Source organism: Marmota flaviventris, chromosome 1 (genome assembly GCF_047511675.1).
Source record: "Marmota flaviventris isolate mMarFla1 chromosome 1, mMarFla1.hap1, whole genome shotgun sequence".
Lineage (NCBI taxonomy): Eukaryota > Metazoa > Chordata > Mammalia > Rodentia > Sciuridae > Marmota > Marmota flaviventris.
In genome coordinates, this window is record NC_092498.1 from 213,592,115 (window position 1) to 213,610,238 (window position 18,124).

At 39.1% G+C, this 18,124-nt stretch overlaps 1 protein-coding gene across 2 annotated transcripts in view; it reads left to right on the plus strand.

The window, feature by feature from the left end:
* The window catches only part of LOC114082597 (zinc finger protein 699-like), a 24,397-nt gene extending 15,937 nt beyond the window's left edge, over positions 1 to 8,460 (plus strand). For both annotated transcript variants that reach the window (XM_071603029.1, XM_071603037.1), the window contains exons 4-6: positions 104 to 214; positions 1,018 to 1,201; positions 2,116 to 8,460. In XM_071603029.1, the coding sequence (XP_071459130.1) occupies positions 104 to 214; positions 1,018 to 1,201; positions 2,116 to 3,640 (1,820 nt within the window). In that variant the 3' untranslated portion in view covers positions 3,641 to 8,460. The remainder of the gene's footprint in view (positions 1 to 103; positions 215 to 1,017; positions 1,202 to 2,115) is intronic.
* The last annotated feature ends 9,664 nt before the right edge of the window (positions 8,461 to 18,124 follow it).

An 18,124-nucleotide genomic window follows, 5' to 3' on the forward strand; every position in this document is an offset into this window, starting at 1 on the left:
TGTCTTTAGAGTATCAGAAGACCAAAGTTTGACCCAATCTTATGGAAAGATGTTTGTGATTCTTCATTGCTTTCCCTCATGATATTCCTTTCCTCATGTGCAGGGTACCCACTACTCACACCCAATCTGATCTCCCAGTGGGAACAAGAGGAGGAACTGCAGACAGTGAAGACAGAACTTATCCAGGGCATCTGTACCGAGCAGGACCAGGAAGGCAAGAATCCCTTGGAGAAACTGGCCTGGGAGGAGAAAAAAATAAAATAGAAATAAAGCAAAAGTTTGTTTTGTCTGAGGAGGCTCATTATCCACAGATGCCTCAGAGGACTATTTTGACTGTTTATCTGTCCTCTCATACTTTCCTTGTTCTTGGCAAAGATCTCCATATTTGCTTTTTTTTTGTTTGCTTTTGGTATGTGTATTTTATCCTTTCTGTTTTCCTCTCCTGATAATTTTTTTAAAAATTATTAATGAAAATTTTTAATATATTTTCTACACTAATATGAAATACTAATATGAAATATCAAGTTAACAGAAAAATTTTAACATAACCTTTCTTTTTAAAAAAAAAAATATATATTTATTTGTTCTAATTTGTTATACATGATAGCAGAATGCATTTTGATTCATATGGAGCACAATTTTTCATGTCTCTGGTCCCAATAATTTCTACTGGTCATGTTACTATCACTGTCATCTTCATAGAACTATTTTTTATTTTTCAGCACTGGGGGACTACTGAGCTATATCCCATACCCTTTTTAATTTTGAGTCTAAGTTGTTGAGGCTGTCCTTGAACTTGTGAACCTCCTACCTCAGCCTCCCAAGTAGCTGGGATTACAAGCATGTGTTACCATACTATGGTAATGTTACCATACTATGGTTTCATGGAAATATTTTTTAGTGAACTGTTTTAGTTTTGATCCTTGTGCCTATTAATAATGAAGTCCTGAAACAGCTGCACTGCTCAAACTCCTTTGCTCATAGGTAACTTTATTTTGTTTTATTTTTTTGTTTCAGGTTTTGAGTCTCTACATAATACTAAGGAATTAGTTGCTCTTCAAGATAACAATGGAGAAAAAATATCCAATAAACAGAAAATAGTGAGATTCAAAAGAAATGGTTCCTGCTCCTCTATTTTACATGAAAACCAGGACTCCCATGGTGTGGATGATTGGAACAAAAGCCATGAGAAAGGTTTAAGGTGAGTGCCCTTCATATAAGAGAAGGTAGTGCATCAGGAAACAATTTTGAGATTTAAGAAACATATTTTGGGGCTGGGGTTGTGGCTCAGTGGCGGGCAGAGTGCTTGCCTCCCACATGTGAGGACTGGGTTCAATCCTCAGCATCACATAAAAATGAATAAACGAAATAAAGATATTGCATCCATCTATAACTAAAAAATATTTTTTTAAAAAGAAACATATTTTCAACATAAACCTAGGTCAAGAATTATGCTTTCATAAGAATGAAATCATGGTATTTGCCAGTAAATGGATGAAGCTGGTGCAAAGAACCAAAGGCCAGGTGTTTTCTCTGATAGGTGGATGCTAATTCACAATGGAGGGGGGGGGGGGATTGGGAAGAATAGAGGTACTTTGAATTAGAGGGGAATGAGGTGAAAGGAGGGGGTGTGGGAATAATAGTAGAATAAATTGGACATTATTATCCCATGTGCATATATGATTACATGACCAGTGTAACTCTACATCCTGTATAACCAGAAGAATGAGAAATTATACTCCATTTATGTATGATGTGTCAAAATGCATTCTGCTATCATGTATAACTAATGGAATACATGCAAATAAAAATAAATTTAAAAAAAAGAAATAAAAGGATTCAAATTCAAAATTTAAAAGAAAATGTACTTTCACAAAGAATTTTGTCTAGAGAGTTTTTCCTACAAATGATACTGAGATATTGAAGGTTTGACACATAGATTGGATTGACAGAATTATCAGAAAAATCATATAAGTCAAAAGCTCAGTGACAATGTTGGCTGTGGAAGAGCCTTCTTGAGAACTTTTAGCTTATAAGTTGATGGGGCAGAAAGCATACATATTTACTGAAAATGGTAAATTTTATTACTAATAATCTGTCTTTTATTTTTAAAAGTCATGTGGTAGAGAACATCTGTGAATACAATGAAGAAAATCAATGTGGACAAATTTCAAATCTTATGCTCCAGAGAACTACTGAAGTCAAATCCTTTGAATGCTATGAGTGTGGAAAGTCCTTCCTGTTGCATTCATCACTTAAGAATCACACCAGATCTCATGCTGGAAACAAACCCTATCAGTGTAAGGAATGTGGGAAAGCCTTCCATTTTCTTTCTTGTTTTAAAAAGCATATGAAAACTCCTACAGAAGAAAAACCATATGAATGTAAGGAATGTATAAAGGCCTTCAGTTGTTTCTCCATGTTCAGAGCACATATGAAAATTCATAGTAAAAAGGCAAAGTATGAATGTAAGGAATGTGGGAAAACATTCAGTAGTTCTTTCCACCTCACAGAACACAAAAGAATTCACAGTGGAGATAAGCCCTATGAATGTAAGGAATGTGGGAAGTCCTTTAGTTGTTCCTCATCACTCTCCAAACACAAAAGAATTCATAGTGGAGATAAGCCATATGAATGTAAGGAATGTGGGAAGGCCTTTAGCTATTCCTCTCATCTTATAAGACATATAAGAATTCACACAGGAGAGAAGCCTTATGAATGTAAAGAGTGTGGGAAGGCCTTCAGTGAATCCTCAAAACTCACTATACATGTGAGGACACACACTGGAGAGGAGCCCTATAAATGTAAGGAATGTGGGAAAGCCTACAATTGCCCATCCTCCTTAAGTATCCACATGAGAAAACACACTGGAGAGAAACCTTTTGAATGTCTGGAATGTGGAAAAGCCTTTTATCTTTCCACTTCCCTGATCACACATGTGAACAATCAAAGTAGAGAGAAACCCTATGAATGTAAGGAATGTGGGAAGGCCTTCAGTTGTCCCTCATCCTTTAAAACACACGTGAGAGATCACAGTGGTAAGGTGCAACATGAATGTAAGGAGTGTGGGAAGGCCTTTAGTCGTTCCTCATCCCTCACTGAACACCTAAGAACTCACAGTGGAGAAAAGCCTTATGAGTGTGAAGAATGTGGGAAAGCCTTCATTAGTTCTTCCCATCTTACAGTACATAGAAGAACTCACACTGGAGAGAAACCTTATGAGTGTAAAATATGTGGGAAAGCCTTTATTCGTTTCTCACCTTTTAGTATCCACATGAGAACCCACTCTGAGGAAAAACCCTATGAATGTAAGGAATGTGGGAAGGCATTTCGACATTCTTCATACCTTACTATACATGCAAGAATGCACACTGGAGAAAAACCCTTTTTATGTCTGGAGTGTGGAAGAGCTTTCAGTTCTCCCTCATCCTTTGGGAGACATGTGAGAAGCCATACTGGAGAGAAACCATATAAATGTGAGGAATGTGGGAAAGCCTTCTTTAGTTCTTCCTATCTTACAGTACATACAAGAATTCACACTGGAGAGAAACCTTATAAATGTAAAAAATGTGGGAAAGCCTTTATTGGTCCAGCCTACTTTCGAAGACATGTGAAAATTCACACAAGGGACAACATATAAATGTAAGGAGTAAGGGAATCTCTGCAAGACTTTTTCTGAACTAATGCAATTTGTGAAGTCTCATTTTGTGAAGTCTCATACTGTAGAGACACTATAAATGTGAGAAAATAGGAGATTATCACTCATTCTTTTGAAGAGTTGAGGACAACTGAGCGAAACCCTGTGTTTGTAAGCTATATGGTAAAGCCTTTTGATTTTGAACATAACTTGTGTTGCAGTCCGGCTGGACTGTGCAAAGTAGCTGGGGGGTGACAAGCAACTTGTGAAGGTTGAAACAGTGGGAGCCACTTTATTCAGAACAGCAGAGGTATATATACCCAACTAAATACACACAGCTTATCTCAATTAACATCATCCAGTTACGGCAATCAGTCATTAAGGAATCCTCATCATCTTAATAATTAGACACAGCTTAACTCAATTAACATCATCTAGATACAGCAGTCAGTCATTAAGGAATCCTCCTCATCTTAATAGCTTGCTGGCATTACTTCTCAAACCACTCCTCCTGGCAAAGTGCCAGGCGCCATCTTGACTTGGCTGTGGCTCTCAACACTTGTAGAAGAAAATTCAAAATTTGAGCTAGAAGAGAAGATCAGTGCCTCATTAAAGTGGACTTCTAGATTTTCAATGTTTTCTAATAGGAAGATTTAAGGTTATATGTTTCCCTTGTCAGCTTTTATGACATACTTTTGAGTATGAGGTGAGTTTCTTTAGCTGAGATGTAAATGTTATTTCCATTACAAAGTCTTTTGGACTCTTGGGAGATTGTGTGTGTATGTGTGTGTATGCTTCTCCTCTGAGACAGGGTCTGGCTATGTTGTCCAGGCCTGTAAATCCTAGACTTCTGCCTTAGCCTCCTAAGTTTGGGAGTGCAGGCATATATCATTGAGTCTGGCTCAAGTGCATTTTTTTTTTTTTTTTTTGCAGGCAGGAAAATGATTTTTTTTTTTAATTGTTGTTTAAGTTTGAACTCACAGAATGGGCCCCTTCTTCTTCTTTGTCTTCGTCTTTGCCTTGGCCTTCTTCTTCTTCTTTGTAGTCTTCATCTTCGCCTTCATCATCTTCTTCATCTGGATACTGCAAGCTGCCTACCCAATAATTCCCCCCTTCCCTTTAAACTAAGAGTACCGACTGTTTTTGAGAATATCAGTGTTTAGTATCAAAGCTTTTCATGTGTAATAAAAAGTTTTAGTAGAAATTAATTAGTACAAAGGCCTTGAAAGAGTATAGTCTCTTCTGATTGCTGTTTTGTGTTTTATTCTTTATGTTTGTTCATGACTGGAATCTGTTAATTTAATTTTTTCAAGTTGTAGATGGATCTTTATTTATTTATATGTGGTACTGAGAATCGAACCCAGTGTCTCATACATGCTAGGTAAGCACTTGACTACTGAGCCACAACCCCAGCCCTCATGGCTGGAATTTTGATCTAATGTTTTAAGTTAATAAAGTGTTATATTAATTTGGATATGGCTGTGGACTACATTTCCCTTAATCACTTCTAATCCTAGGTAATAAGTTTTCTAAAATAACTTTGCAAGAAGTTTGAAAGGCTTTAGGGAAGGAGCTAGAATTGCCTGCTTATTAGGACCACAATATAGGTAGACAGATGAGTAGGGACCTTGCGGGCCCCAGTTTTCAGCTCATTTTTTCTGAGTATTGAACACACTGATCCATACTTGCTCAAAACTGAATGTTAAGTACTTGACCTCAATCTCCTCAGGGGCTGCACCTCCACAAAGGTCTCCATTAACTCCTGTATCCTGGCCAATCACAATTTAGATTTCTCTGGCAAGCTCTGTTATTGCCATTTTGGCATTTTTGCTTCTCATTGCAGTTCCTCTGGCACTTTCACTGCCCTGTTAGAGTTGACCAGTTTGCAGGAGGATTGTCATCATGCTCACATTCCATTCCCATCCTTCACTCTACTTATGGGATTGATGTCTATACAAGCCTACCATGGTACCAAAAGTGAGTAGAGCTGTGGTTAATGAAGTTATCCGACTGTAATTGAGGCAAGCCTCAGATAGGTGTCATCCTATTTTGGTAGAGGAGGATTTATATTTGATACCTTCAGACAGGGAAGATTTTACTGCCTTTATGCGAGAAGAGGAACTGCTATGAGCTGTTTCAGGTACACTTTGCTTCCTCCTCCCCTTTTTTAAAACATTGTATTTTAAGGGGTGGTGTTGTGGCTCAGTGGTAGAGCATTTGCCTAGCATGTATGAGGCACTGTGTTCAATTCTCAGCATGGCATATAAATAAATGAATAAAATAAAGGTCTGTTAACAACTAAAAATATTTTATAAAATTATATTTTGTCTCTTAAAAGCATAAGTATACCACTTCCCTTAATCACTTTTTACTGTTTATCAAGGTATACATACACTAATGTGCAAGTTGTGTACAGCTTGATGTAATTTCACATAGATGTATACATCCTGGTGGACACATTTCCAGGATTCAAGGAAGTTCATTCATCTCCTTTCTCAATAATCACTCCACAGAGGAAATAGGATTTTGACTCTTATTATGCTTGATTTGGTGTGCTTTTTCTCACTTTTCAAATAAATGTGAAAACTACAACATGTACTGTTACATGTTTGGCTTCTTTTACTCAACATAATGTCTGGTTTGTCACTTGGTTGCTCTTATTTCTCTTGGTATGTGCTATATGTGGGGAATGCAATTACTGAATGATAGGATAGACTTCAAGTGTAGTTTTGGTAGATACTTTAGATTTTCAAAAATGTTGGTTCTACCAGTAAGTCCCCAACAGTGCATGTGAGTGTTGGCTATTCCGCATACTGGGCCCACACTTTCTAACTTTAGCTCTTCAGCAGAGTGTGTGTGTTGTTGTTGTTGAAATATGCATTTTCCTGATATGTCATGATTTTGAATACTTTTTGGTGTGCTTATTGGTTATTTGGATATCTTTATTAGGCTACCTTTTGAAGCATTTCACCCATTTTTATTTCCTTTTTTCTTTTGAAGTGTTTCCTTGCTGCTAAAAAGTCCTTGGCTATAACTAAGCTTCAATCTGGATCTTGAGGCTAAAAGATGTGAATTTTTCTGTCTCCTTGTCTTGGCTGTGCATCCTTTTGCATTGTCTTTTCTTCCAGCTGGGATGTTTTCTTCACAGTAGGCTTCAGAAGTTCTGTGCTGCTTTCTTCCCAAGATAATGCTTCAGGGAGAAGAGTGACATCTTTTTTTGAACAGTTCCAATATAATTATCAAAATGGAATCTGAGTAGGGGAGGGGGGATAGTAGAGGATAGGAAAGGCATCAGAATACAACAGACACTAGTATGGCAGTATGTAAAAACGTGGATGTGTAACCGATGTGATTCTGCAATCTGCGGGGTAAAAATGGGAGTTCATAACCCACTTGAATCAAATGTATGAAATATGATATGTCAAGAGCTATGTAATGTTTTCACCAACTAATAATAAAAAAAATGGAATCTGATTATTTTGTCCACCATGGTCAGGGGAATGTTAATAATCTGATTTGTTTAGGACCAGCTCCCATTTTCTCATTGAGAAACTGAGGTTAGAATTTGTACCCCTAAATCATAGAGCCCTGGCAGTTATGATGCACATGGAGAGGAGAGAGAGGCAGCTGTGAGCAGGTGGGGGCTCAAAATAGGGGCAATATTGCACCTTATGCTGACTTCGGGAAATACAAAGTCTGGGAACTTACCCAGTGTTTGTTCCTAGAAATCCTTTTAGAATGTCAGATGCCATATGTCTTTTAGATTGCTAAAAATTGCTCTCAGTCTTTACAGAACATAAAAATAAGTAGAGATCTAAGTGTTCTTTATGAAGTATTTGCCTAGACCAAGATAATGAATATATTTTATGTTTTCTTCTAGACCCTTCATTGTTTGACTTCTTGTATTCAGGTTGGTGTCCATTTTGAGTATTTTTTTGTTTGTTTGATAGGGTGTGAGGTAGGATGCAGGTGTATGTGTACAGATTTATCCACTAGATCATGTTTTCCCTCTGCTTAGGTAGGCAATCTGTCTTTTGGTTTGTTTGTCTTTCCTTGCAGCATCACCATACTATCTTAATTCGTATTGCTTTGTAGTATTTTTGGAAATCTAATAATAAATTCTCATTTTAGAATTTATTAATTTTTATAAAAATATTCAGGGTCCATTTTATAGAATAACCTAAGGAAAATTGACATCTTTACAGAATTGCATCTTTCAATTGATGAACATGATGCAACAATCCATTTACCTTGGTTGTCTTTAACTTTTCTGAAGGCGTTTTGTAGTTTAATTGTAGAGGTCTTGAATGCCTTTGTTTAATTTATTTCTAGGTATGTGGTGTGTTTTGCTTTGTAAATGTTTTTTATTTTTAATTTTTGGATTAGTACATACCTTTGCAATATCTTTTCCTTACATCAGCTTTAAAGCTAGTGACATAAATTTAACTGAAGTAATTCTCACCAGGTTTCTAAACCTTTTATTTATTTTTCTTGTCTTATTTAATGAATAGAGGTCATGAAATTGAATATCTTTTCCTTGTTCCTGTATGAAAGAGTATTCAACATCTCACCATTAAATATAATGCTACTTATAAATTTTCATAGATAACTTTTATCAAATTAAGGGAATTCTGTTTTGTTCCTGGATTGTCAAATGTTTTTAAAAATCACAAATTGATATTGGATTTTATCCAGTGCCTTTTCTGCATGTATCAGGGCCTTTAAAAAATCCTTAATTCTAACAAAGTGAACTATACATTCTTTGATTTTCAGTTGGTAAAACAACATGTATTACTGGAATAAATTAAACTTGTACATATTGGTCTATTAGCCTTTTCATTTTGCTAGGTTCAACATGCTACTTTAAAAAATCATGTCTCTATTTATATTGGTGTTTGTTTTATGATTTATCAAAATATATATATGATTTTTTTTCTTGGTTTTTGTTCTTGTTTTTGGTACTGGGGATTGAACCCAGGGGAACTCTACCACTGAGGCACATATCCAGCCCTTTTTATTTTGAGATGGGTCTTGCTAAGTTGCTCAGGCTGGCCTTAAACTTACAATTCTTTCTCAGGCTCCCAAGTTGCTGGAATTACAGGTGTGTGCCCCTGTGCCTTGCTTGCCCCTCTTTTTTTTTTTTCCTTTTTTCTTTATTTTATTCTTCTTTAACCTCCTGTTGACCCAGTATTCTAGTTTCTTGCAAGAAAAACAAACAAACAAACAAAAAAAAAAAAAAAAAAAAACAACAACAACAAAAAACATCTTTTGGAATCATGCCCCTGGTTATTGGAAATTATTGGACTTTGCCTTACCCCAGAAAACCAATATAAGTTTCCACATCTTGCCTTGGTGAAACAGCCTAATTCCTCAATCAGTGGTGTCCACCTTTGGTGAAGCCCTAATTAAAGGCTTGCCTCTGTGTGCCCACAATATTGGACTTGGTCTCATTCCTGTTTTCAAGCCAGAAGATCCTGTCTCCAATAACAAAGGCAGCCCCTTGTCCACCCAGGCTGGTATTTAACTGGATCATTCCCAGTTCTCACACTTCTAAAATTGAAGCTGGTGGTAATGAAGGTGGAAAAATTTGTTCATCCCATAGGTCTCTGGTGCTGAAGAAGTTCTAGAGCCTCATCTGTAAGTACTGGCCTCACAATAGCTGTACTGCCTGAGACTGGGTGACTGGTGATAGAAATGGACTCCAAGACTGACACTAAGCTGGGTCACATCTGAGTCTCACATCCAGAGGACAGATACAATTTTGGGGAGGCTGGTGATGATATAGGCTGAATGATGTTGTCTATCCCAGGTGGCATGCAGGAATCTGCCTGATGCTGGTTCATGTCTAGAGGATCCATCTGTGAGCTCGGGCCTACACAGGGGCCTTTGTCTCTAATCTGCTCAGTCTCATAGTTGCAGGCCTGACACTGAGCTCCAAGACAAAGACCCGTACTAGCTTTCATGACCTGCTCTCCTGTGGAGGTAGTCCTGCTCCTCAGCTGCCCACTCTTCGAGGAAGTGTGATGGAGAAGTTCTGTGCACTGGCAAACACGGTTCCAGCAGCTCACTCAGCTAGTATTGGAGGTTGTGGGACTGTGCATGCCCATAGGTGGTGGTTTTTTTTTTTTTTTTTTTTCCTTACTGGGGATTTAACTCAGGAAACTTAACAACTGAGCCAATCTCCAGACTTTAAAAATTCTTTTTTTTTTTTTTTTAGTTGTAGATGCACACAATATCTCTATTTATTTTTATGTGGTGCTGAGATTCAAACCCAGTGCCTCACGCATGCAAGGCAACTGATGTACCACTGATCTACAACCCCAGTCCCCATCCGTTTTATTTTATTTTATTTTTTATTTAGAGACAGAGTCTTGGCTGAGTTGCTGAGGATGCTTTGAACTCTCAAGCCTCCTGCCTCAGCCTTCCAAATTCCTGGGATTACAAGGTTTACAGGCTGTGCCACCTGCCAGCATGGCAGCTGGTTTCACCCAGGCCTGGTAAAGGGTTTGAAATCTAAGGCCTAGACTTATTTCTTTCTCCCTTGCCTAGGTGGAAAGTGTCTCTCCATGCTGAGCTGCTTAGAGATGGAGCAGGATGGCAACTCTTTTTGTATCCTCTTCAAACATCTTTTCTTTTTGTTCTACTAACAGCAGGCACAATGGTCTCCCAACTGGTTTCCTTAACATCCCCTGCCTTCCTACTTGGGAAGGAACCCAGGCTAGGCAAATGTTCTACTACTGAGCCAAATCCCCAGCCCTTTTTGGAAATTATTTATTTATTTAGGTATTTAGGACTTAACTCAGGGGCACTCGACCAATGAGCCACATCCAAAAAGAGGCCTATTTTTGAATTTTACTTAGAGACAGCTTCTCACTGAGGTGCTTAGGGCCTTGCCCTTGCTGAGGCTGGCTTTGAACTCGTGATCCTCCTGCCTAAGCCTCCTGAGCTGCTGGGATTACAGGTGTGCGCCAGGTTGGAAGTTTTTATCTTAAGACAAGGTGTTACTAAGTTGCCCAGACTGGTTTTGACCTTCTGGCCTCAGCCTACCAGGGGTGCATTGGTTTCCTCAGCTCTTGCGAAGGTAGCTGAGAGCACACATAGCTCTTCAACTTGTATCTGTGCGTTTCTCCAGTAGAGGACAGTCGCCATCATGCTCTGCTTTTCCAAACGACCTGATTATTCTTTCTTTACCCTTAGCCCCTGCAAAAACCATCATTTTCCGACGGCACCCAAGCAGGCCTTAACCCTGCTGGGATGTACCACCCCAAATCCCAGCCCCCGAGGCCCCGCCCCTTGCTTGGTGTGCCCCGCCTCCCGCATCCAGAAACGGGAAGCGGAAGTAAGCCTCTACACCGGTGCTTTGGGGTCTCTCGGTCAGGTGGTTCCTCATGGGCGCTTCTCCTTTACAAGGGGTTCCCTCAGTAGGTTTCCCAGCTGTCTTGGGGCGCATCCCCGGCTGGAAGCCCGGGCTTCCCTCAGCCGCGTGGCCCTAGAACCAGGTGGGCTCCTCCCACCCCTGGCTCCCTGGTGGAGGCGTCGGGGACTCTGGGCTGCGCCTTTGGCTGGCGCATTTCCCATAGGCGGGAGCTGGAGAGCCTTGAGGCATTTCTGGTCTCCACCTGTGGCCTCTCCACCTAGAGTGGAAGCCAGGCTGGCATGGGGGTTCAGGACAGGAGCCTGGAGAGGGTCTCCGCGGGGTCCCTTCCTTTCTAGCAGGCTAAATTGTAGTCGCCCAGCCGCCTATGTTGAAATAGATTTGTCACTGTGTCATGAACAGGGGGATGGACCAGACAATCTTTTTTCTATTAATGCTGTGAATTTTACTAACCAGTGATTAAATGTCCTTGTTTGTTTTGTGGTGCTGGAGACCGAGCCAAGGGCCTCACCCATGCTCAGGGATGTTCTACCCGGAGCTATGTCCCCAGCATTTTTTTTTTTTTTTTTTTTAACTTATTTTAAAATTTTGAGACTCGGTTCTTGGTGGCCAGGCTGGCCTGCAATTTGTGATCTTCCTGCTTCAGCCTTCCTAGTAGCTGGGTTTAGAGGTGTGCAGCACTGTGCTTGGCACTTCAGGAATTTTCTATTTGGTGCTTTATTTCCCATTGTTAGCACAAAAAGACTAGGCCGGATGCAAACTATGATCATTTCAGTTTTTTTTTTTTTAATTTAAAATATGTTTTTAGTTGTAGATAAACACACAGTGTCTTTATGTATTTTTATATGGTGCTGAGGATTGAACCCAGTGCCTCACACATGGCAAGGCAAGCACTTGACCACTCAGCGCCGTCCCAGCTCTCATCAGCTTTTTATTCAGGAATGGTATTATACCTCCAGTGGACTCACTGTCCTGGTGAAATGAGCCACAGGCCAAAGGAGTTGGGCTTAAATAGGATATACTGAGAGGTGATTTAGTGAGCATGTCAGTTTGGGCACTCAGGAATTTTGAGTTTTGGGGTTGAGGGGTCTGTGGCCAGCACCTGGAGAGGATTCATCTTGAAAGAGATTAAAAGCTTCCCAGAGATTATCATTTTAGGTTTGATGAAACACTTTCTCACCACTTGTGGCCCACGTCTGAAAAGGATTTATCTTACAAGAGATGAAGGCTATCAATGTATGGCTTTCTTTTTCACTCCCTTTTCCCAGGCTGCACTATCTTGGGGTTTTTCATTTTCCATAACTAACAGCCATGACTGCATGTGGTAGGGTGAGCACAAATATTACCCAAGTAAAATGATATTAAGGAGTAGTTGGTGTGGGTATTAAGAAAAATGTCCTTGCCCAAGGCCAATGGCTTGGAAGAGGAGCTTAGAGATAGCACATTTGAATAAAGTCTTTCCTCTGAAACTATAGTGCCCAACAGTGTTATAGGTTAAATCTGATAATAGGGAAAAAGAACTCTAATAATAACTAAATTGTAAGGCATGTGTCCAGAAATGTACTCAGTCATTTAGGCTTTGAAGACAAATACACTTGTCATACTCTGGCTTAGCAGTTTTGTAATAGTAATCCTCCTGCCTCAGCCTCCCAAGTAACTGGGGTTATAGGTGTGTACCACTGTGTCTGGCTTTCTAGCTGTTTTATGTATTTATTTAAAAGGAATATATGTCGTTCAATTGAATGTGAACGTGATTACAAAGGTCTCAGAGAAAAGAGGTTCCAGATTTACATACTTGGCTTCACAGATTAGAATTCATTCATCCATCCGTTAACAGTTTTCATTCATCAGATATTCAAAGGTTCATATGTTCTAGGCTGTGAGGAACAACGAATTCTGGGTCTTGCTATCACAATGTGTCTTGTGGTGGGTATTGCCTAGCTGTTTTAGAACACAGGTTGGCCATCTGTTTCTTTATTGGATCATATAGGAAATATTTTAGGTTTTGAAGGCCAGAGAATTTCTATTGCAAGGACATTCTCATTTTAGTACAAAAGCACCAAGGGAAAGCTTATAAAGAAATGTTTTGTTGTGTTCTAGTCAAACTGATGTACACAAATAGAGGACTGATTAGCTCATGCCTATTTTGCCAAATCCTGGCCTAGAATAAAGAAAATTTGCTACTTGTGGGCCTGCCATAAAGATGTGCTGTGCAGGCTCATAGGCCTCTCAGGTTTGTGAGGAGGAAAAAGGGGAAAATTCCTTTTCCCTCAGTGTGTTTTTATTCATTAAAACCTCATCATGTGCCTGTAATGCCAACTACTTGGAAGACTGAGGCAGGAGCTTCTGAGTTTAAGGGCATAGGAAATTTAGGAAGACCCTGTCTCAAATTAAAATATGAAAAGGGCTGGGGATGTAGCTCAGGAGTAGAGTGCTTCTGGATTCAATCCCCAGCAAGGTGGAGAAGGAACAAACAAAAACTCATTTAATCTTGGGTTTCATGTTGTGCAGATTTGCTATGATGTAACTAAGGTAGCATGTGAAATTGTTTCTGTTACAAGGAACTGATTGTATCATTGTGGAAATTATTTCATTTAGAGTATTTCTCTCATTTCTGCCACATGTTCTGGAGCAATATGGAACTGGAATTGGTCACCAAGTGTGATATTGTGTGGTCTGTATTTGGTCTTAGTCCAGTGTCCTGGTACAGAGTTTCTAAGACCTGTGGAATGTCTGGAGTGATAAAAATAGCTTTGTATGCTCATAAGATGAATAGAGGCTGGTAGGCTGTAGATAACCTAAGGATCATGGCTGGTCCAGAAAGATGGAGGCATGATTAAAGGATTGGAACTTTCACACTCGCACACATCAAACTCTAGGAAGGGAGACAGACTGAAGGTTAAGTTGATAACCAGTGGCTACAAGTAAAGGCTTTATGAGAACCCCAGAAGAGTGGGTTTGGGGAGCTTCAGGATAGCTGAACATGTTGAGATTCTTGGGCATGGAAGCTCTGCACCTTTCCCACCATACTGTGTCCTATCCATCTCTTTATCTGACTATCCATCTATGTACTTTGTAATATTCTTTATAAGAAACTAGTAAACACAGGGAAGTATTTCTTTGCATTCTTTGAGTGGTACCAGCAAATTCCCTCCTTCAAGGAGGAGGTAGCCAGTTGGTCAGAGGTGTATATGACAACCTACTACCTGTGACTGGTTTCTGGACTTGGGAAAGTATTGTGGGACTGAGCTCTCAACCTGTGGAATGACAGTATCTCCAGCTAGATGGTAAAATAGTTTTATTAAATTATCAGATACCCAGTGGGTGTCTGCTGGACTGCTTGATGTGTGCAGATCCTCCTGACATTTTGGAACAGAAGTATTTTGTGCTAAATTATGTGATTGTATAAGAGTAATTGTGTGTGACCTCATTATCATTATACTGTGAAGAGATAAATTTATTTTTTTAGAATTGATAAGTCTATCAGAAAGAATTTGATCAACCAGAAAGTATATGTGGGTAGAAAGGGAAAGAGATCTGCTGACTGAGTCCTGACATAGACTCGGGGAGACCACAGAATCTTCTGAGCCTCCCCTGAATTGACTCTCAGGTCCCCAGTGCTGTCAGCCTCACCCATCATCTCACACACACTGGAAGAATTGTACCTTTCTGAACAGAATTTGTGACCTTTGAGGATGTGGCTGTGGACTTTACCCAGCAGGAGGGGGCTTTGCTGGATCTTGCTCAGAGGAGCCTCTACAGAGATGTGATGCTGGAAACCTTCCAGAACCTGGTCTCACTAGGTAAGATTGGCAATGTTGTTCATGTAGTGGTTTAGAAAACAGTTTTATCTACTAGTTGACCTTGTTCCAGGATCTGTGCTGAGGAGTGGGAGTACTTGGTAAATAAGACAAACGTGGTCACTGATCACAGGGTACTTACGATCTAGAGGCTTCTTCATGAAAATGAACATGGACATATTAAACTTTTTTTTTTCTTTTTCTTTTTGTGGTTGAAAGCCTTGAGGCTTATTAAGTGTTGAATGTGTGAGGATTGAGGGGCTTCTCTGGGGCACAGGGTGAGTTTGTGATTTGAGACCTTTGAAGAGTCTACTGCTATGAGTGCCCTTTACCCAGAGACCACCAGGAGCACACCTGTAAGTTAAACAAGTGGGGTTTATTTTGCAGTCATGGGAGAATATACCCATGGGGAGTCAAGGGGCATCTTAGTAAGAGGGCATTAGAAAGTACCTATAACAGAATTTGTGCTGCTTTTTGGATGATTTAGAGATGAGTCTCTGGGGTAGATAATATTAGTTTCTTAAGCCCTCTGTGAACATGTACCACAACTGGTGGGTAAAAAGTTTAGAAATTTAATCTTTCATATTTCTGGCATCTGAGAGTGTGAAACAAGGTGTCAGCAGAGCTATATTCTTTCTAAAGGCTCTAAGGAAAAAGTCCCTCCCTGTCTCTTTCTAGCTTCTGGTGGTTGCTGGCAGACCTTTTTGTTTATAGATGTATCACTCCAGTCTCTGCCTCCACCATTACCTTCCCTGTGTATCTGTTTCTAATCTCTGTCCATATAGGGACATCAGTCATTGGATTTAGGGTCCATCTTAATCCAGAATAACCTCATCTTAACTTTACTATATTGACAAAGACCTTGTTTCCATATAAGGCAATATTCTAAGGTTCTGGGTGGATATTTTTTTTGAGAAGATAGTCAAACTATTTTTAGATGAAGTTTCAGTTAATAGCAAAATTTATTGGAAGGTAGAGAGATTTTTCTACTGCCAATTATGGATAGCCTCACCAGAATGGTAATTTTTAAAAAATAATTAATGAACTATGTTGATATATCATCATAACTTAGAATTCATTCTTTGTATTTAGATATTTTTCTTGGCACCAGGAATTGAACCCATGGGCCCTTAACCACTGAGCCAAATCCCAGTCCTTTTTGTTTTTGAGACAGAGTGTTGCTAAGTTGCTTAGGGCCTCATTATGTTGAGGCTGGCTTTGAACTTGGTGATCCTCCTGCCTTAGTCTCCTGAATGGCTGGGATTTCAGGTGTGTGCCATCATATCTGGTCATTTCTTTTTAGTGGGTACTTTTTTTAAAAAAAAAAAAAGTTATACTTTATTTCTAAAAGTATAACTACACCATTTTCCTTAATTACTTTTTTACTGTTTTGTCAACGTATACATACATTAATGTGCATGAAGTGCCAATCTGTGTACAGTTTCATGAAATTTCACGTGGATGTATACATCCTGGTGGACACATTTCCAGGATTCCAGGAAGTTCATTTATCCCTTTGTCAATAATCACACCACAGAGGAAACCCAATTTTGACTCTTATTATACTTGATTTGGTTTGATTGTTCTTGCTTTTAGATAAATGTTAAACTACAATATGTACAGTTATTTGTTTGGCTTCTTTAACTCAGCATAATGCCTGGTTTGTCCTTTAGTTGATCTTTTGGTAGACTTACACACTTACTTCTCTTGGTATTTGTTGTATGTGGGGTAAGGCAATTACAGAATGAAAGGGAAGACTTCATGTATAGTTTTGGTAGATACTTTAGTTTTTAAAAAATGTTGGTTTCATCAGAAATCCCCCAACAGCATGTAAGTTTTAGCAGTTCCACACACCTGGCCCATGCTTAGAAACTTTAGCCATTCAATAGAGTATGTAGTGATATTATGCATTTTCTGATATGTAATGGTTTAGAGTACTTTTTTGTGTGCTTATTGGTTATTTGGTCATCTTGATGAAGGCACTTTTTGAAGCAATTCACTCATTTATTGTCCTCTCTCTTTTTGAAAAAAATTGAACGCTTTCCTTCTGGTTACTTGTCTAATTGTATGTATATGTAACTTTGTATCTTGATACATACACATTCACCTATTTATCTATCTATATTCACACACACATACACACACACATTTACATATAGTAAATATGTTCATAAAAATGCATATATATTATATCAGATAACCTTTTCCAGTCTTAGGCTAATTTCTTCACTCATTTTTTTTTCTATAAAGTGTATTTATTTATTTGACTTCAGTGATGTACACCACAGTCATTCCCATGCTCAACCCCTTCATATACAGCCTGAGGAACAGGGACATCAAGAGGACCATGAGGAGGTTCCTCAAAAGTACAGTGTACATATTGGATAAGCCAGTGAAACCAAACTTATGGAACCCCCAACTCTGCCCAGCTGGTTCTGTAGTTTTTGTAGCTCTCATGTATTTCAATTTTCTCAATATCTCCTATATGAACACTGCTTCTTTTGGTACATCTGTAATGGGATTGATGGAGTATTATGGAATGTTGTCTGCATTAGAGTCACTGTAAAATTGAATTCTACAACATCTATATAACCTTCTTTATTTCTCATCTATAGCCTGAGCATCTTGGAGAAATGCACCAATGTTTTTGAAAAGTAATTTTAATCTTCATCCCTTTCAAGAATTCATGTCTCTTTTCTACACTACTTTCATGTCTTTTAGATATATTTAGGTATGTTATGTGTAAGGATGAATGTAACTGGTCCTCAGTCTGGGTGCTCTGGTTTGGTTACAGTGACTCAAAGCTCCATGTGTTGGTAGCTTGGTCCTCAGAGTGGTGATATAGGAGGTGGTGGAACCTCTGATTGGTGGGGTACCAGAAATTAAATATGTTATTGGGGAGTGTCCTTGAAAGTGATTAATGCTGGTCTCAAGTAATGAGTTAGTTCTCATGAGAGTGGTATGTTATAAAGGAGCAAGGCTGGCTCCTCCCTGCTCTCTGGAGTCCTGCTTACCATGTGATATTTCCCTTTCTGTGTGCTTTTTTCATGATGCCATCTGCTATGATGTGACATAGTCAAGGGAAACTCTCAACAGAGCTGCTGTCATGCTATTTGGACTTTCTGCTTTCATAACTAAACTACATAAACCTCTACTTTATAAAGTACCTAGCTTCAGGTATTAATTTTTTATGCTGGGAATTAAACCCAGCAGTGCTTTACTAATGAGCTACATCCCAAGTTATTTTTTATTTTTTGTTTTGAGACAAGGTCTCACTAAGTTGCTGAGGTTGGCCTTAAATTTGTGATTCTC